Source organism: Urocampus carinirostris, chromosome 18, assembly GCF_059441175.1.
Source record: "Urocampus carinirostris isolate Australia breed hairy pipefish chromosome 18, RoL_Ucar_1.0, whole genome shotgun sequence".
Taxonomy (NCBI): Eukaryota; Metazoa; Chordata; class Actinopteri; order Syngnathiformes; family Syngnathidae; genus Urocampus; species Urocampus carinirostris.
In genome coordinates this window covers 8,753,657-8,774,440 of record NC_142366.1, presented here as the reverse complement: position 1 = coordinate 8,774,440, position 20,784 = coordinate 8,753,657, and the positions used below count along the sequence as shown (strand labels likewise).

Here is a 20,784-nt window from a genome sequence, read left to right as displayed (position 1 = left end):
GCATGTCTTAAACTCTTCGTTTTTGTTTTATTTACATTGATAAATAAGACAGACCTTAATCGTCCTTTGAAGCTTGAATCCAAACTTTTGTTGATTAATTCGGCCACAAGCTAACACAAAGGTGCTATTTGCGGTATGCTTGCCTAGCATAGTAATAGAGCACACTGATATGTTATTAGCTTAAGCTAGCAGAAGGATTTACTTTATTACTTTTGTAACTTTTTTGATACCATTATTATTTCATGTATACTTTTTTTCTTTTCTTTTTCAAACAAACTAACAAACAGCTCCCGAATTTCATCAGTGAAACAAAAACAATTTTACCGTTACATATTGACTGCTTTTTGGAAGATGGGACAAATGTCTAAAAAGTTATTTCTTTGACTTTGATAGCCATGAATAAAATAAAGTTACTCAGTTAAATATACCTGGACTAAAGACATTCAGCTTCTACACAATGTCACAGACTATACATATTCAACCAATGACTTTTATAAACACAAAGTAAACTGGATTTAATATATTCATTTTGACAAACTACCACTGAATTGTTGGAACATAATCAGGTCACCAAAGTATCTTTGGAGTATTTTATTAGCAAAATACAAAACAGTCTCAACGTTTGCATACTGCGCTAGCTAGTGTAACATAAGCAGCCACACGTCTTCAAGTAAAAAGATCAAAAACAAACACGTAGTTGTTTTTTATAATCCAAATGGTCCTTTATACATTTGGCACTTGATGCAGATGACAGTCCGAGCTTGGTCCATCAGGTGACGCTCACACCATGCTGGCACGATGGATCAAATTCTCTTCTTGCTTTCCAAAAATCAGTTTGCTTCCAAAAGGACACTATTTACTCCCATATAAATAGACCAATAAATTAAAAGTTGAGGTGGCCTTTTTTAAGTGTGCTTTCAAATCCCATGTCTGTGGTGCATGATGCAGTCTCCAAATGTTGCCTGAAAGCCAAAATAGTTTGCATCCAGTACGTCAAAGTCATGACATTGAGGTGGAGATGTTGTTCTTTCCAGGCGACTCTACTTAGGATCCATTGTGCATTCCATCCTCACGTTGCATTCAATTGATTCAATTATTTCTTACTCTGAATACGGGCAACCTGAGCAATGGTGGCCATATTGGATGGGTGGGTGTATGTAACGTTGCTGCTTATTATTGTTATTGACCTTTGAAATATGGTGATCAAAGCTCTGAACGGTTCTAAGCTGCTGTTAAATGAACGATCCAGGATACGCTATGACCACAATTGTTCCATGAACGACAAACACGACCCATACTTGTTCAAGCAAACGTGTAGTTTGGGGTTGGGGTTTAATTAAGGCTCTCTTCAGCACGAATTTTGGTTCGTGAATGGCGCACTATTATGGGCTAGACGTATTAACTCGCGCAGTGTTGGGAGTAACGCCGGTATGAATAATGATGTTACGTAACTGTTATTTTTACAGTAACAGGGTAATATAAAGAAATATGTTTTCTGCTGTTACAATGCCATCACCATTAATGACGGTCATGTTACTTTGACTGCTGAACGTCAATGGCGCTGTGTTCCCCTCAGCGCACCTGACGGCGTTTCCAGCTGTCCGGTTTTCCACTCTCCTTCGAGTTGTTCACATCATGTCTTTTCGGTTCATGTCACCATTCAAAATACGAACTATAGTATTTACTAATCAGGGCTGATCCACGAAGAATGTAAGCGCTATTTGACCACACCCGAATTGCGTCGTTCGCGAACTGGCTCGCGAGCCGGCTTTTGGAAGTGAACGAAGGGAGTCCGCTCCCCTCCAATCGACAGCTGGTTCCCTCCGAGACATCTTTTTTCTCTTGATATTGGTCTATATGCATTTTTGGGGACCTTAAATTTGTTAAACATAAAAAAAGGTTAAAATTGTTTTGCATTTTCTCTTTATTTTGTAAATGTATACATCTTTTAATTATATTTCCTGTGTTTTTAAGTGTAAATGTGTTTTTTTAATTATGAAAATGTAAAGTATCTTCTTTTACTTTTTGAATCTCTCTTTTTCCTTTTATTATATTTTTTCTTTTGTTTCTTCTCATGTTTGTCTTTTTTTCCCACTTTTTAAGTCCTTCTGGGAGTAATATTACATACTAATTGGTATAGTACAATCTAAAGCCACAAAAACAACCGGAAGACCCGTTTGGTTCTCTACAGTTCTCTAAAAATCGTTAAAATTCCGAACCCTGCAAGTAAACTCCCATCAAAGACATCGCTGCGATGTTTCTTTCGTATTTGCTCCAAAAAAATGTAAATTCTTTAAAATAAAACCTTTTTAAAAGTTACATAAACAGTTACTTTCCCTGGTAACTAGTTCCTTTTAATATAGAGTAATTCAGTTGGAAAAAGTACTGAGTAACTATTACTAATTACTTTTTTAAACTAACTTGTCCAACACTGTGCCTGGGCCATCCCTGGGGGTCTCGTTGAGTTAATGTGGGGCCTGTCTTTGCCCTCCAATCACCGGACACGGGTGCACTCTTTTTGTAAGGCTTTCAGGGACACTCAGGGTTCTCTCAGGAGTTCATTTCAGCTGAAAAACAGCACACTATTTTTTGCTAGGTTTCATGGCACGTATGGGAAGTCACATTGACTAAGTGAGGTTCTCCCTCTACTCTCCACTCACCGAGTACCGGTACTTTAAAAAAAACTGAAAAACTCAAAAAACAATGCCTTACATCATCCCCTTTCATTTGAAAATGCACCACAATAGTGTCGATTTCTGTCAACATCAAACCACATCTGTTAGACCCATCCAATATGGCTGACTAATTACATACATGGATGATCATGATGTCACACGAAAACCATCAATTAAGTTGATGCCAAAGGACAGCCTTCTTCTTTCTTCTCTAGGAAATGATTCTACTTTTTCGTGTGGATTCGTGTTAAAGGGCCCCAATTGGACCCCACAGAAGCAGGCATGTTGTCAACGCTGACATTCTTTCTGGAATTCGTCTGTGACCATAAAGGCGTCACCGTATTGTCGAGGAGGCTCTACATGGTTCAAGTAGTTCGAACGGTTGGTTACGGCTACCACACGGGAGAAGCATTGTTGTCCAAGACGCCGTACATCTCAGCTAGCTTGCGGAAACGGGGCCCCCATTCGTTGAGGTAATCGTACTCGTGGTCAGCCCCCGAGGTGCCAGACTGCAGAGAACTGAGCGATTCGGCTACTGAGCCGTCTCCCTCGTAAGCGTACGTTTGCAGCGAGTCGTAGGGCGGCGCGCAGGGATCGGCGTCCGCCTCCAGCAACTTGGACAGGACGTAGCCGTGAACGCTGTGGACGGGTGCCGGGACGGGCGCCGGCACGTAGCGGGACAGACTCTGGACCTCGGGGAAGATGTCCTGCCGGGCGTCGGGCGTCGGCGCCCACATGGCTGCGATGTCGAAGGCCTCGGTGTCTTCCTCGCCGCCGCCCTCGTCGTCGTAGCGGACGATGTTCTCGTGCACGTTCTCTTCCTGGTGGCTCAAGTACGGCTTCTTGCGCTGGAGTCGCAGCGACAGCATCAGCAGGGTCAGCGCTAAACAAACAACAAAAGTCCAAGTGTGACTGGCGTAAAATCAATGCCGGCTAGTTCCCGAGTTGAAACACACAACAAATGATATAAATTGTTCCAGCACACTAGCAATAAAGTGAGTTTGTTTCCTAGATTAAGAAAAAGTATTGAATTGAATCGTCTTTATTGTCATTGATATCAATAGTATTTGTACACCTTTTTCATGGCCAAATTCAAGCACTTTTCAAGGACATACAAAGCAAATGTTGACATACATATTTGCAGTTAATGTATCCGTTTTTAATCTTGCATGTGCATTAATCAAGACATATGATTTTTAGATCTTGAGTAAATTACGAATATTTGTATTTTTTAGACTAATCTCTCCCTATAAAGATGTTGGGAAAAAAATTATGTAGCCTACGATTTAAGTCACGGGAAGTCCTTCCCATTACATATTACCACTGTGAATCTCTATCTTAATTTTTCATTTGGTCCATAAAAATGGCCATAATGTATAAATAATCATTGCACTAATGCACATTTATCAGTGCCCTGTTTACCAGCTCAGTAGCCTAGATGGTAAGGCGCCCGCTTTGAGACTGGGAGGTCGGTGGTTCGCGCCCCGGCCGAGTCATTCCTAAGACTTAAAAAGTGGTCGGCGGCGCCCTCTGTTGGCTGCGGCTGCATCGGCTCGCTACAACGAGTCAGGTGCAATCGACATTTCGTTCTGTGTACATTGTTACACAGAATGACAATACAAGGAAATTATTATTATTATTATTATTATTTAAGTGTACCATGCACCTGCCATCATGGGCGCAACCCATAGGGGGCAATGAAGCTTTGTAGAACCAAGTCATACAAACTACTGCCCGCTGCCATTAATGACGAGGTAAGAAGTAATGTAATTGCAGAGCAAGTCCACCAGAGAGCAGTGTTGTGTCATATTTAAGGAGACTTCTTGAGAAACATGTCAACCATTTCAAGTATTTGCAGGGCACTTCACCCAAAATTTAAGCAGTTTTCAATCTTTGAAAAGGCATCATTAAATTCAAGCATTATCAAGGATTTCAAGCACCCGTACATACACTGATCAACGTAGCGAAAAATTGTACGCACCAGATTAGACATGGTACTCTAGGGTATCATGTAATAAAGACATTAAAGAAAACAAAACATAAAAAGACTGTCAAAATGGATGGACAAAAAGAATAGTGCATTGTAACAATAGTGCAATGAAAACTAGTGCATTAACATTAGGCAGCAATAAAAACATCCCAAATAAGTCGCAGGACATATATTTTCACAGTTTAGTTGGCTTGTTCAGGGTCGTGACGAGCCTATGTCTGTCTCAGAGCCTGTTTGTCCTTGTTTAAAGGAACCTCAGAGAGAAATATGTACTGTATTTATAAACTACAATATTTTTACGACCACAGGCAGAGTCTCCGTAGCTAGTGCTATTTCTGTATTTAACACTACACAGGGCGCACTGCATGATAGGGCGCGGGTGCCCTTTGCTGCGGCCGCTGTTCTGATGAATAATGCCCCTCTTGCACATACAAGGTGCAAATGCTCCGTGATTTACGGTCCTTTTACATTCCCCCAAAAATTAGATACGCAGACGTTTCAGCAATGTTTCGCGAGGGGGGGACATTTCATGCAAAGAGGGGGGGCATTTTTCGGCACAATACCGCCTTACAATACAGATAGGCGTACAAGTGTGAGTATTTAAAAGTATAACGGTACCAAAACTGAGTTTGGTTGTGGTTTATGTAAGTATTGATTACAAAGTAAAACACTTGGATAAAAACTTGTCGCAGTTTGTTTTTCAGCATCCTCTGCTTGTGAACTTTCATTTAATTAATCTTCAATCCTCTCACAATTGCTGGGTTTTCATGTTCTTCCGCATAGCGTTGAAATACACACACCATGGTGGACGAAAACACAGAAAGCATTCAATAGAGGGAAAGTAAGGTTTTCGATTTAATTCATATTTTGGGGACAACTCTGTTCAGCCTTCCGTAGCACAATAAATCAAATTGCTAGATACGCTACGGTGTTAGAATCCATGAGTACTTCTGCAAACAATGCATTGTGTGTGATGTCACATGTCCTCTTCCTTGCAAGAGGGATACGGTTGCGTCACACAGGAGGCGTACAGAATTCACGGGAGATCACATACAGGTCGCATTTAGTTGGAAATGTGAATGATCACACAAAAAAATATCAGATTTCACTCCAAAAGAATTGAACATTAAGCTCTGCAGTGTGAACGGCAACCTCATGGTGTCTTCAGCTACGCCCGCTGCTCTACATTACACACAGGGTGCGCTGCTCGATAGGAAGCGCTGCACAATTTGAAGAAAATCTTAAACTTTCATGGTACTTGAGTTGAATACTTATTAATACTAAATTGGACCACAATATGTATACTAATTAAATCAACTTGCATTTTTTACCTCTCTTAACCACTTGGCTCCCAATGCTCTCCAGCCCGACAAATGTTTCCACCCGGTCTCAAACCGAGGACCCTTTGCAAATTAGGTGAATGTGCTAACCATTGTGCTACATAATCACTTTCACTATCACAAATTTGCGAACCTGAAAACATAGACAACACAATGTTCTATATATGCAACACACACACTTGATTTCATCTATTAAAGTTTTCTTGCATCAATTCATGAAGTGTTGAATTAATGAAAACTCCTGGATTGAATTCATGACCTTTTTGGTTTTGATCTAAATATGGGAATGTATTGTGATTGTCATGAGAAAAAAAAGATCTCCATTTCTGTGATTTTTCTTGCCTTAGCGAATGTTTACAAATCAAACGAGGTCATGCAGTACAAAAGAACCCCCACAACGGGTTAATTTCATTGAAGAATGATTTGTATGAAAAAGGGGTCCTTTTTATTTTAGATCATCTGGACTCCCACATTTAACTTACCCAGGAGCACAAATGCAGCGGCCAGGATGGCGACGAGGGCAGCCCTGCTGAGGCTGGCATGCAGCCGAAAAGCTTGCGGGGCGCAACTGAGGACGCGTCCGTGGCGGTCGCAGGCACAAACGCGAACGCTCAGTGTGGACGTGCTGCTCATTGCGGGCGCTTGCCCGTCCGTCACTGTGATGGGAAGGTAGAAGACGCTCTGCTCGCGCTGGGACCAGCCACTGCGACGGGTCAGGATCCAAGCTGTGTTGTCTAAACACGAAATTGACACGTTTTGGTTAACCTGAAAGGTTTTGGGGTACGGTGTTCCCTTGCTGTATTGAGATTTACCCACACAACTTTTCTGCTTTTGCCAGTGCATGTTTTAATGATGTTGTGATCCAGGTTGTATACATACATACGTACGTGCAAATATTTTTCAATTTCAAGTTTCTCTAAAGGCAAGCATGTCAACAAAATACTCAAAAGCACCATAAGCTAGAGGAAGATGCTTTCTATCGCCAACAAAGTGGGACTTTTCGACATGTAAATGAAGGTAAAAGCAGTTTTTCACAAAGTCCCCATAAGGGCTACAGAAATAACATCTGAAGTAAAGTGAAATGTTTTGAAATGCTTAGTTATTTTTTTAGATATGGCCTCCCAAACAAAACAGTCAAAAACATAATGATAATATATCATCACACTAATAACATAAGTGCATAATTCACATTTTTCTGCCAATTATTTTGCCTAAATAAGGTTCCCATAAAAAGCTGCTTTATCTGCACATGTGCCCAAATGGGTCAACCAAACATATTAAATTTGACCAATCAATAGTGCAAAAGAATTTGCTAAATTATTTTTCAAAGTATAATTTGACAGTTCATATTTTTTGTGTGAACAAAAACATTTGTAAAGTACTTTGTAGTTTGGAATGTTCTTTTCATGCCAAATTGTTTTCATTCACACAATGGCGACAAAACAAAGTGGTTCGTGTCCTTATTCAGAAAAGTCCTGTAAAAAAGAAGCAAGACTATTTTTATAACCATAGATTGACAGTAAATAAGTTATTTGTAAGACAAAAAAACTTTTATAAAATACAGTACTTGTATTCTTTTAAACTAACACTTAAATAGAGTTTGTTCTTTGGTTTTAATGTTTAATAGAGTATTTGATGAATGAATAAATAAAGGTTTCTACTTTGCGGTTTTTGACAGTTATGAGACCTTTTATGAACACAACCTCCACGAAAAATGACAAAGTACTGTATTGGTGCGCTTACCTTGGTTGTCCCGCAGGGTGAAGTTGGGGTTGTTGGCGGCGTGCGGTGCAAAGGCGTAGGCGAAGCGATGCCCGCCAGAAGGTTCGTCGGGATCCTCGGCCGTCACCGCCTGGATCAGCTGCAACGCCCCAAAAAGTCAGTGGACCACTTGAGTGTCCGTGCTCGGGTCAGGCGCTCAGGTTACCTGTCCGGCCTTGGCGCTGTCGCACACGATGGCTTCCAGGGAATCGCTGAGCGTGGGCGCATTGTCATTGACGTCCTGCACGCGGATGGACACGGCTGCACTCGACAGCTGCGAAGGATTATCTAAAACAAACATCAATGGATGCTTGATTCTAATCACGTCTATAGCCATCAATGCTGATGAATGAGCTCATGTGATTAAAAGAATGAAATGGTGCCACACATACTCATCTCCATGGCTAAGACGCTGATGTTATGCCAGCCCAACTGCTCGCGGTCCAGCGGACGCAGTGTCATCAGAGCGCCGGACGTGATGTCCACGTAGAAGAACTTGTCCGGGTCCGTAGTACGGTCCAGGGAATACCTGAGCATAGTGATGGGCAAAATAAGACGCGGCTTCAAAGCTTATGTCAGGTAAAGGTGAGCGTTGGGAATGAAGCCTCATTGGGAAGTCCGTGCTGTTGACGCAGCGTCATGTGAACGGTGAAAATGAAGCCTCATTTTGGGCCAGTGTTGAGCAGAATCAGTCACTTGACCAGGCTTGCCTCATTACTTGTGTTTGTTGGCGTGTCACCAAGGTATATAATGGCTTGAATTAGTTATCCATCCATCCATTATCTGCACCGCTTATCCTTAGTAGGGTTGCGGTGGTGCTGGAGCCCATCCCAGCTATCTTCGGGCAGGGGGACAGCCTGAACAGCCTGTTGCCAGCCAGTCGCAGGGCACACTGAGACAGACAACTCACTTGCTCATTCATACCTAGGGACAATTCGGACCGGCCAATTAACATGCATGTTTTTGGAATGTGGGAGCAAACCGGAGTGCCCGGAGGAAACCCACACAAGCATGGGGAGAACATGCAAACTCCACACAGGAACGTTCGATCTCATGACTTCAGAAATGAGCTGCACACGCACAAACCACTGCGCCGCCGTGCTGCCCTTGAATTAGCTATATTTAAGTCAATTAGTTAGTCAGTTAGACAGATAGTTTGTTCATTTATAGTTGTTTGTGAAATTTAGTCTTTATGATTAAAACAAGTTGTCAACTATTAATAATGATTCTTTAGGACTTCATTGCAACATTACAATATTAAATAAACCGGACGCAGGTGGTTAGGACTGCATGGGGCATCGTGGGCGAAAGAAAAAGCGATGACCATGGATCCCAGCCGCCCAGGCCACATACTCATAGTACCGCTCCTGTCAGGAAAGCGCCACAGGAATATCTGCACCACCACAAACAGACTGAGAAGCAGTTTTTTCCCCAGACAAGTCAAGTCCATCAGCCCCCCCGCCAACCCCTAACTGCAGGACAATAATTTATAGGCTGTGAGGCTCAACACAACATACTTTTTACACTCAGACATACCTTGATGAACATATAAAAAAATGTATATATATATATATAAACATATATTTCATTTTCATTGTACCCTCATTTTAAGTTTGTTTTATCAACACTGTACACCAGGTTTGCGAAGAAAATTGTATTGGCATTTAATGTTAATGCCATTAAAGTCCATCTTGAATATTGAGCTGCAATTCTGCACTACTGCAGCAGAGAGCAGTAAATAGTCAATATGAATGAAATACTGAGTAGAGAACCTTTGGATGTACAGTATTAGATTAGGCCTCTCAGATATTAGATGAAGACTTGAGCTGACTGGATAGGTTGCTGTGACCTTCCTTGCCTGGCATTTCCGTATGAACCAATTCAGGCCATTGAGTAGCACAGAGCCACAATGAAGAGGCAGAGTCATCAAGACAGTATACTGGTAAATAGGCTCTATCTTGGATATAAGACAGACTTCTTCCACAGTATACTGAAAAAGGCTCCGCAGCTGTGTATTCAATATTTCTGCCATCCAGTAAAGTGTTACGAGAATATACAGTCCCCTGGTTCTTATTTTATTATAGTGAGCATTTGAAATAAAAGAACTGGGCTGAGGTTCAGGCACACCTTTCGGATGAAATAGTTGTCTCATTGCCTCAGGTGGCTTAACTTTGCCCATCCCCACATGAGGAGGTGGGCGGATAGAGTCAAGTGGAATAAGAGCAGAATGAAGTGAAAAATGAGCTGCAAAACAGGAGGAACCTAACAGAAATAACAATAGAAATAGAGGATAAAAAGGAGGTAGGGAGGAAGACATAATGGAATATGGATGAAGAAAAACAGCAAGGAATAAGTAAAAGGTGAAAACAAGGAGTCAGGAAATGTGATGTCATGGCGACCTCTGCTTGCAAGTCTTCAGCTGACTTCGCCATCTCTCACCTGACAGTGTGGTTGTTGACGTCAGGGTCCCTGGCGGCCACCGTCCTGACCAGCGTGCCCACATCGGCGTCCTCAGCTACGTCTACCAGGTAAGAAGTGGCCTCGAAAACGGGAGGTTCATCCACGTCTTCCACGCTCACGTGCACAATGGTGACGTCGCGCAACGTCACTGTAGAAGAAACCGACGAGGAAACTGACTCCGATAGCGTGTTGGCGCCTTCCACTTTTAGCGTGTAACTGCGCTTGGCCTCGAAGTCCAGCGCCTGTAGCACAAATAACAAATTCAAGCCTTGAACGCTTTCTCATCATCAGGCCAACTATCAGATACGATCCAGCCCACGAGACAAAGATGACAGAAGCACAAAGAAAAATTAAGCCCCTTTTTACGTCAAATAATGAAACGCAGTTTAAAATATGTCCCATGGATTTCACCAAAGCTAAGCAACACACCGCTGTATTTAATGACTACCATTAATCAACCAGAGAACATAAAGGTACATAAAGGTACACAGTGTATTATTTGACCACTGGAGCGATCTGTATTGTCTAACGCAGAAGAAAACTCGTCCCAAATGAACACAGCATAGCAGAATGATTCCAGGCAAACATGGCGGCAATTACTAGGTATGGACTCATAGTTCTCCACCTCGGAATATTAATGAAAATTTACATCTGTACGATTGTGTATTTTTGCCTACTATTCAAATCCATGTATTTGTTGCCCCAATGAAGGGGTTTTGTACCTTTGGGAGCCACTAAATTTTACACACGGTTCCTTTAAGAAAACATCTCAATGTTATTTTACTTAAAATAGAAGTCATAGACGTGCGGTTTAAGGCAAACGATTGCACTCACCTGTATTAAAAAAAACACACACAATTGCAGATGTCTTAATATGCATTAGCTTCTTTTTATTATAGATATGAAATCTAAGAGAAGTTTGCAATTTCAGGTAAACAAAGTTTAAATCATTTAAGTCACAATGTGTAATATTTTACCACCAGATGGCACTGTGTTGTCTGGTGCGAGCAAGGGTCAGTGCCTCAGAACACAGCGTGGTGGCATTCGGTGGATTCCACTGTGTAAAAGCAATACACATTTCTTGACCTATGATTTTTAATAAGAAATAACATTGGTATGATAGTTGATATATTTTTTCCTAGTATTCAAATCAGTTTTTTTTTCCTGAATGAAAGTTTTTTGTACTGCTAGAAGGCACTAAATATTACACACTGTCCCTTTAAATCAATAATTTTCTCAGGCTTTTTAACCTGGCCCGCCAGACGAAAACGATTAAGATATAATTGTCATGATTACTGATGTGATTCAGCTGTGCCCACTCATTTGGCACCAACTGCCGCGGGATCTAATTGGCTCCCTGTCAGTATTTGAACCCAGTCCTGTCAGTCCCCTGTTGTCAGTCGGTCTGCAAACCTCAGTGTAAATTAGACAAGCCTTTTTAGACCCTGACTCCCGCCTGAACAGTTTTTGCTCCCGTTTGTCTCCGGTTACGACCTGTTTTTGATGCTGACCACGTCTACTCTCCCATCCCGGCTTACGACCCCTTTTTGTTCCCGACTACGTCTTCTCTCCCGTTCTGGCTCACGACTTGTTTTCGACCATGCCTTGCAGTCCCAGTCCCGGTTACTGACCAGTTTTTCCGTCCCTGACACCGCCATCGCTCACTACAGAAGATCCACTTCCGTGTTCGGCCAGCGAACACCAGATCGTGGGCGCAGAACCCCCTCTTACTTCAATAAAACTTGTGGTAAACGCTACGCAATTGGGTCCTGTTTTTCGTTCTGGTCCTGACAATAATGCTAACATATATGTTGAAAATAACGACTTCTTATCCTCTGTTCCCTTCGTGTGCCACCATAAAACCTATATGGGGTTTTGGGGTTTTTAAGGGTTATTGTTCTATCTTCGTTATTCATTATCCATTATCCGTTATCGGTCAGTTCATAATACGCTACAAAGCCTAGGAGCCGGGACACTTACTCTCAGCCAAAAGGCCAAGCTAAGGTCCTAGCCCTAAAGCCTTGCTGCGATCAATGCGAATGCACCGTTCCCGGAGGTACTGCAATACCGGGCCGATGCGTGGAGTGGACAGAGCAAGCTCTTATTCCATCTCCGGAATGCAAAAATCAAAGATCATGGCAAAGGCCAAGCTAAGGACCTAGCATCAAGGCCAGTCCGAAAGGCCAAGCTAAGGACCCAGCATGAAAGCCTAGCTAAGGCCAAGTTAAGGTCCTAGCAAAAAGGCCAAGCTAAGGACCTAGCATCAAAGCCTTGCTAACCACCTTCATGATCATGGTATCTCCCCTGCCAGGTATTCATTTTGCTCTTGGCCAACTTTTAAAAAACTGGCTACATTTTTCTCATCTCATCTCATTAGGTACACCGCTTATCCTCAGTAGGGTCGCGGGGTTGCTGGAGCCCATCCCAGCAGTCATCGGGCAGTGGGCAGGGGACACCCTGAACTGGTTGCCAGCCAATCGCAGGGCACACAGGGACAGACAACTCACTCGCTCAGTCACACCTAGGGACAATTTGGGCCGGCCAATTCACCTGAAATGCATGTTTTTGGAATGTGGGAGGAAACCGGAGTGCCCGGAGGAAACCCACGCAAGCACGGGGAGAACATACAGACTCCGCACAGGAAGTCTGGAGCTGGATTTTAACCCACGCAGGAGGTTCCCATGACATGAACTGTGCCGCACAAGCGCTAACCACTGCGCCGCCGTGCTGCCCTCTACATTTTTCTGAACCTGCTTTTTTAAAATAAATTTTGTTAATCTTGATTTAAAATTTTATGCAATAAAACATCCTGAAGTAGCCCTATTGCATGTTTCAATGCAAAATGGTCATATTTCGTGCTTCACAAAGTAGACATTCATTTGCTATTACTTTAAATTAAAGATTTTATGTGTAGCAAATGATATTTATTTGAATATTTTGACTGTTTCAAAACCAATTGAATGAACAATTGGAGAATGAAACAGGTAAATGCAAACAAGAATGAAAATGTATTGGCTAATGTTCTATTTTTTTCCTCGTGTCTTGCCGAGGTATTGGATTGACGAATCTCTATTGGCATATACAATAAAATGAAAGACGTCAATCGGACGTTTTTTTCCTCCGGCTTGGCTTCTGTGCAAATGTTTTAGAATCGATGTATTCCCCCAACTCAAAAACATTGCCCACCTTTTATTGTCATCATCACAATAGTTATCTATGTCAGACCTTGTTGACGGTGATGATGGCGTATCTGTTGGTGGCATCGGTGTGGATGGCGAAGGTGTCCCTTCCGTCGCCGTCGATGACGCTATACGTCATATCGGCGTTGATGCCCAAATCGCGGTCCCGGGCCGAGATGCGACCCACCTCCGAGTCGACCGCTGCCGATTCGGGGACGCTCATCTGGTACAATCCTGGGAAATGTCACAGGACAAGCCTGCTCGTTACAAAAACTCCATTATTTTCTGTCAAATATTAACAGATTTTCTGTCTCCAGGGAAATAGAAGAACTATTTCCTGATACCGCCCCACTATTTGAGACATACTGCCTAGAGTGAGACAAACTCGCATTTATTTCAGCCAACTTCAAAACAAATACCGCACTGCGGGGTTCGGAACGTATGGCTCATAAGCCAGGTATGGCTCTTTTTATGAGTACATCTGGCTCAAAGATGAAATTCTCTTCTATTTCTCCCCATGTTCCTGCTTGGGGTCTTCGTCAGAAAATACTGGTCTACTGGTGATCCCAAGAGCCATGAAGAAATCCAGTGTGAGAGCGTTCTTCATTCGGGAGGAGGTGCTCAGGAGTGCTCTGCCATCTGAGATTCGATTTGCAACTTCAGTGGAAGTGTTTGAATCTAGACTTAAGACAAACTTTTATTCTATAGCTTATTGTTGATGCTGACCTCATTCTCTTGTGTTCTTGTTCCTGAAGGAGAAAGATGAGCCTGGTTGTTACAGGTGCATGCATTTTGAGCCTGATGTACGCCAACATCAAGAGCCTCCTGCATTGCCCAAGATTTTGGAACAGGAAGCTATAAACTGTACATTCTGTTATGACCTATATTATATGTTCATGATGTCTGTGTATTGTCTGGTGATGCCTTAGGAACATCTCAAGGTGTCTTCATTTCCTCATGTTGAGGTTTTTTCCTTACCCTCACATATATAAATATAAATAAATATACCGTATATATATATATATGTATATATATATATATATATATATATATATATATATATATATATATATATATATATATACAGGGTTGGGTAGGGTTACTTTAACTTGATTACTTTCAATTACTTTTGGATTACTCCAATACCAAATATGCTAATAAAAGACAAAAGAAACTAAATATGAATAAAATTATGACTCACAACACGTGGTAAGCTTTCTCTCCTGGCTTTGATCTCTTTGATGTCCGGCAAAACTAACATAAAATGCGACAGAAACAAAATGAAAATAAATCCAACAGCTTGCCAACATCATTTTTGCCGTTCCATGTATTCCGTTACTCCCCAAGCCTGCACAAAATTTAGTAATTTTATTCATATTTAGTTTCTTTTGTCTTTTATTAACATATGTGGTATTGGAGTAATCCAAAAGTAATTGAAAGTAATCAAGTTAAAGTAACCCTACCCAACCCTGTATATATAGTATATATATTTAATAGGTTGCCGACCCTTTTTCTGGGGATGTCGTTATACCAGCCACCGCTAGAGGGTAACAAACTTCCACGTGGATTCCAAGAGAATATTTTCATCAACGTTGGGGATTCGAGGACTGTCAAGTGAATACAATACTGTAATTCGTTTTTACCGGGGTTACGACACAAAAAGTAAATGAGATAGGTGAAATTCATTACGGCCAGTCCACAGCGACAGGTGTTAATATCTCATCTCATCTCATTAGCTGTACCGTTTATCCTCATTAGGGTCGCGGGGGGGCTGGAGCCCATCCCAGCCATCTCTGGGCAGTGGGCAGGGGACACCCTGAACTGGTTGCCAGCCAATCGCAGGGCACACGGGACAGACAACTCACTCTGGATTTGAACCCGCGCAGGAGGTTCCCATGACATGAACTGTGCCGCACAAGCGCTAACCACTGCGTCGCCGTGCTGCCCAGGTGTTAATACAAAAAACAACACGAAAAGGGACAGAGTATAATATTTCACCACTAGATGTAGCAGTCTTATGTCGTGCAACCAAAAACATGTGCTAATAAACAAAAGTAAAATTATGAGCAATTGAGATTCAATATGACCAATCCACAGCATTAATCTTCTAATTTTTTTGCCAAGCCTTGTGTGAGGTTTTTGGGTGCCCGCAGCAGCACGATGGCCGACAGTCATGTCAGCTCCCTCTTGGTGAGGCTAATGTTATGTCAAACAACATATTTCTTACCTCAGTGTATTTGAAAATAAATGTTTGTATAATAATTGATATATTTTGTATATTTATTTTTTTAATCAATATTGTTTGATGAAGTTTTTTATGACTACGAGTTGCTAAATAATACACATTGTCCCTTTAAGTGTCTGCGATGTTTTTCTTTTTCTTGTTTTTTATTTTATTTTCAGTACTGATGCAAAAGTCTTTGCCATCTTTGATTTGTGTGCTGCGTGGTCTTACTTTGATCAAAGATGGGCGGATTGTCGTTGATGTCGCTAAGCGAGATGTCGACGCGGGCGGTGCCGGCCAGTCCGCCCAGTTGGCCGCCCATGTCCTTGGCCTGGATTACCACTGTGTAGTTCTCCCGGGTCTCCCGATCCATATCGGCCAGCGAGACCCGCACCACGCCTGAAAGGGTTTGGTCAAATCCAGAAGCTGTTAATCCCCTATCCAAATCCCAGATTCTGGTCTCAATGTTTTTGAATTAAACGTACCAGTCTTGGCATCCACCGAGAAGTAAGGTTGTCCCTCCAGGATGCTGTAGACCACACGGGCGCTGTTGCCGTACGTAGGGTCGTCGGCGTCCGTGGCGCTTAGCTGGATCACCGGCGTTCCTGGTAGGCATCAAACGCAAATTGTGAGTAAAATTCAAGTTCTGATTCAGCTAAAATAAGCGGTGGGCAAACTACGGCCTGCAGGCTGCATACGAGGCCTTTTAAATCCATTCTGCAAAATAAACTTAGTGAAAATGTTAAGTTTGAAAAAAAGAACTACTCCCTTTTAGAAAGTGTGCCTTTTAAACCAGAAAAAGAGATTAATACAATAGGAAATGTATAGTTACAATTAAATGATACTGCATATGGTAACTGTTCTGCCTTTGAGAAACAAATGGAGTTACGAATGAATGCCCTTTTGTAGTTAACAGGCTAATTGAAAATACTCTTTTAGTATTGCTTTGGACAATAACTGTAAGGATGAAACGAATAGAGATTACTTGAATGAAGTTTTTGGTTTATGGTAACGTGTGTGTATAGTTAGCAAGCTAAACAGGACTTCTTTGTACTTTGTTTTTAGGTTTATGGTAACCTTATTATAAGGGTTATGGTGAAGGCCATTATCCAAATAAACAGCAACTAAAGGAAAGAACTCTTATTCGGAACATCATTTATGAATAAAATAATTAATTTTAGAGGTGAAACCGGAAGTCATAGTGTCCATTTATAATCCATGAAATAACTCATTTCAATTTAAATGTATTATTTAAATTTAGTATTAATGTCCAGTGCGCCCTATATAGGAAAAATATATTTAAAAAGGCTACTTTTTGGGGGTGTGCATTCTTATGAGGAATAAAAAGTTCATTTTCCCTTTTCCTGCAATGCTCACGTTCCCCCAAACGATGGCACACTCAAACCACATCGGTGGAAGTACTCCGTCCATTCCCTGCTTCACATTTAGTGACCTGATCCACAGCATGGAACGTATATTACCATCATATCTTCTCTTTTTAGTTTTGTTTTCAATCTGTTCAAGTTGACATTTCATTCAAAGTGGACGGAAGATAATGAAAAATGGACAACCAACCAACAAGATTGGGGAGGTGACAGAAAGATCATGACGGGAATTAACATCTGCGATTCACGCAGCTTTAGATATTTTAAATGAGCGATAGTTATTTAATTACACTGAAAAATGATCACCATTGGTAGAATTTCAAAATATTATGCCTATTTGTCAATGAAATAAGTCACTGTGTCCCATTTTTTGAGAGTACAAGCATATTAATGACTTTGGTTTCAGTCTTGTCCCTAGTATACCCTTATAATCGCCTAATCCATCCTCCAAATGAAAAATATTCTTCAAAAAGCATCTTAGATACACATTAACATCTACTGCTCTCAAGGCAAACATTTATATGTATCATGGCTACCTTTTTCTGTATGTTGTAAATGTATTGTATAGATCTTTTATTAAGAAAAACAGAAATCAGTGTTTTGCTGCATAAATCTAAAGTTGAGCAGATAAATACAAAAATGAATAATGCTTACTTGCCCTTTTGCCTTTTAAGATGTAATCTGCCTTCTAAGATGTAATTTGTATGAAGCAAAGTATGGTACCTATTTTGGACATCTCGGGCACGGAGGCCCGGTAGGGCGCGTCCAGGAACTTGGGCTCGTTGTCGTTGATGTCCTGGATCTTGACGATGAACTGGGATTCGGGTTCCAGGGGCCGGTCGGTGAGGCGGTGGCGGGCCTGGGCTCGAAGCACGTACTGGGCCTTGAGCTCGCGGTCCAGTCTCTGGATGGCGTGAATGTCGCCTGTGTTGTCGTCGATGGTGAATGTGGTGCCGGCGCCTTCGCCCGTCAGGATGTACTTGATAGAGCCGTCGCCTTTGTCCATGTCCGAGTGCAGCTGCAGCCCAAATGATGCAAAAATCATACACAAATTCTCACCTCGGGTTTAAAATCGGCAAGTAGGAACAATCAGGAGTACTCAAAAAAAAACCTATTATGAAAGTTAGTGTATTCCAGCCCATTTTTCTCGTAAGTATTTTTTTTTTTTAATGTTTTTTTTTACCACTAGGGGGCACAAAATGATACACTGTCCCTAAAAGGCAAGGTAGTCAAACTCAGTTTGACCGAAGGCCTCACCAGCATGATGGCTACCCTCAAAAAGCCTGATGATCCTTATAAATTTAACAAATGTAATTGAATGGTTTGGTAAACAAATGTAATTTTTCATTCACCCAAGATAAAACTACTTTTAAGTCACAGACATAAGTCAAGTCAAGTCATGTTTATTTGTATAGCCCTTAATCACAAAGAGTCTCAAAGGGCTGCACAGATCAAAGACTATTGCAAACTACAGACTATTATGACACCATCCCCTCATCTAAAACCTACATGAGGGCAAATAATTCACAGATATTGTCAACATAAAATATAGGGTATTCACATGCTATAGAATTAGATTAAGCTTAGACTAGCATTTCGGTCTTTTCAGAGTTAAGGCGCAAGAAGTTGAGTGACATCCATTCTTTTATCTCAGTGAAGCAGGCCTCCAAATTTCCACAATTTAGTGTGGCAGAAACTGTTGCATTTAAAAAATGTCACTACACGTATATGTTGTAAGCTAAATATAATAAAATCTCCTGAAAACATACTCGTATGATATAAGTACATAACAAAACAAGTCATAAGAAATAAGTAATTATTTGAATAATCAACAATCCCAAAAATAATATTTAATGCATTAAGATATTAGAAAGTCAAATACATAATAAAAAGGTATATGAAAAATGTATAAACATAAAAAAAAAAAAAAAAAAGTATTTTAAAAACAAAAAAATCAAATAATTTTAAATAAGAGTTCAAAAAGTAAAAAAAAATGTACATCAAAACTTAAAATACATCAATAAAAATGAATCACTAGAAAATTTGTGTCAGGACTGAGGACAGGAAACAGGAAGCAGAACCCACTTGTGCCTAGATGGTAAGGCGCCCGCTTTGAGACTGGGAGGTCGGTGGTTCGCGCCCCGGCCGAGTCATTCCTAAGACTTAAAAAGTGGTCGGCGGCGCCCTCTGTTGGCTGCGGCTGCATCGGCTCGCTACAACAGGTCAGGTGCAATCGACATTTCGTTCTGTGTACATTGTTACACAGAATGACAATACAAGGAAATTATTATTATTATTATTATTATATACTTCCGGCGCCGTCGCGAATGGCAGCCACTCCGGCAAGCTCCCGTGTTATTTTCGCTACTTTTGTGATTTATTGTTTTGTTTTTGCTTATATCTTCAGTGTTTGCCTTGCCTAGCCTTGCAGCACTTTGGATTACTTTCTATCCTATGGATATGGGTTATAACGCACAAAAATGCGTTTATTCGAGGAATCAACTCCTCTACCTGAAGAATTCTCGAGCCGGCGTGGTTCCCCTTTTACCTGACGAGGTGAGGCGACCCTATCGGGGGTGCAGAGCCGGTGCTAGGGTAAAGGCTAAGCGGCTAGCGGCGAAGTGGGGATATAAGCCCTCTGTACCGTCCATAATCATGGGGAATGTCAACTCCCTACCAAATAAGATCGACAAACTGGCTGTGCTTGTGAAAGACATCAAAGCACACAGGGAGTGCAATTTGCTTTGCTTTACGGAAACGTGGCTCACGTCTAGCATCCCGGACGCTAACGTCGAGCTAACTGGCTTCTGTGCTGTTAGAGCAGACAGAGACACAAAAGCCTGCGGGAAGCGCAAAGGAGGCGGACTTGCCATCTACGTGAACATGAGGTGGTGTAACCCAGGGCATGTAAACACAAAGATTTCTATCTGCTGCCGTGATGTCAAACTTTTGGCCGTAAGTCTGCGTCCCTATTACTTGGCCAGAGGGTTTGGACACGCCATTGCTGTTATTGTTTACATCCCACCGCGCGCTGATACGGAAGTAGCGTGTGACGTCATCCACTCCGCTGTGGCCAAGCTACAAACCAAACACCCGGAGGCCGCCATGTTAATCTCTGGGGACTTCAATCACGTGACTCTTGATACAACACTGCCTTCTTTCGTCCAGTATGTGAACTGCAAGACCAGGGGAAATAGGACTATTGACCTTCTGTACGCGAACATCAAGGACACATACAGTGCTATGCCACTGCCTGCCCTTGGGAAAGCGCACCACAACCTCATTCTGCTTAAACCTCATTACAAACCAAAAGTGAGGAGGCTACCAACAACCACACGCTCTTTCAGGAAATGGTCTACTGAGGCAGAGCAGGCTCTGAGAGACTGCTTTGGACGTACGGACTGGGATGTCCTGCTTGGGTCCAGCAGTGGGGACATTGAAGAGGTGGCAAACTGCACCACTGACTACATTAACTTCTTTATGGACAATGTTGTTCCCATAAAAACTGTACGCTGCTATGCCAACAACAAGCCCTGGATCACGAGCAACATCAAGTGCCTTTTGAACCAAAAAAAAGAGGGCCTTTAAAGATGGTGATCAGCAGGAGCTAAAACGAGTACAGAGGGAGCTCAGAGTCCAGCTCCGGGAAGGGAAGGAGCAGTACAGGAGGAAGTTGGTGAAAAAGCTGCAGAACAACAGCACGAAGGAGGTGTGGGAAGGGATGAAAACCATTACTGGCTGCAGCACCAAGCAGGGTGTGGCTGTGGACG

General features: G+C 41.9%; 1 protein-coding gene and 1 pseudogene across 2 annotated transcripts in view; both read right to left on the bottom strand.

Annotated features, from left to right (window-relative positions):
* Nucleotides 1–271: 271 nt before the first annotated feature.
* The window catches only part of LOC148348269 (cadherin-20-like), an 81,815-nt gene continuing 61,302 nt past the window's right edge, over nucleotides 272–20,784 (bottom strand). For both annotated transcript variants that reach the window (XM_088321891.1, XM_088321892.1), the window contains exons 3-12: nucleotides 17,738–18,032; nucleotides 16,115–16,234; nucleotides 15,861–16,028; nucleotides 13,452–13,639; nucleotides 10,206–10,468; nucleotides 8,159–8,295; nucleotides 7,933–8,054; nucleotides 7,749–7,866; nucleotides 6,488–6,739; nucleotides 272–3,558 (exon numbers count right to left, since the gene is read on the bottom strand). In XM_088321891.1, the coding sequence (XP_088178017.1) occupies nucleotides 3,068–3,558; nucleotides 6,488–6,739; nucleotides 7,749–7,866; nucleotides 7,933–8,054; nucleotides 8,159–8,295; nucleotides 10,206–10,468; nucleotides 13,452–13,639; nucleotides 15,861–16,028; nucleotides 16,115–16,234; nucleotides 17,738–18,032 (2,154 nt within the window). In that variant the 3' untranslated portion in view covers nucleotides 272–3,067. The remainder of the gene's footprint in view (nucleotides 3,559–6,487; nucleotides 6,740–7,748; nucleotides 7,867–7,932; nucleotides 8,055–8,158; nucleotides 8,296–10,205; nucleotides 10,469–13,451; nucleotides 13,640–15,860; nucleotides 16,029–16,114; nucleotides 16,235–17,737; nucleotides 18,033–20,784) is intronic.
* On the bottom strand, nucleotides 12,261–12,479 carry LOC148348270 (U2 spliceosomal RNA; annotated as a pseudogene).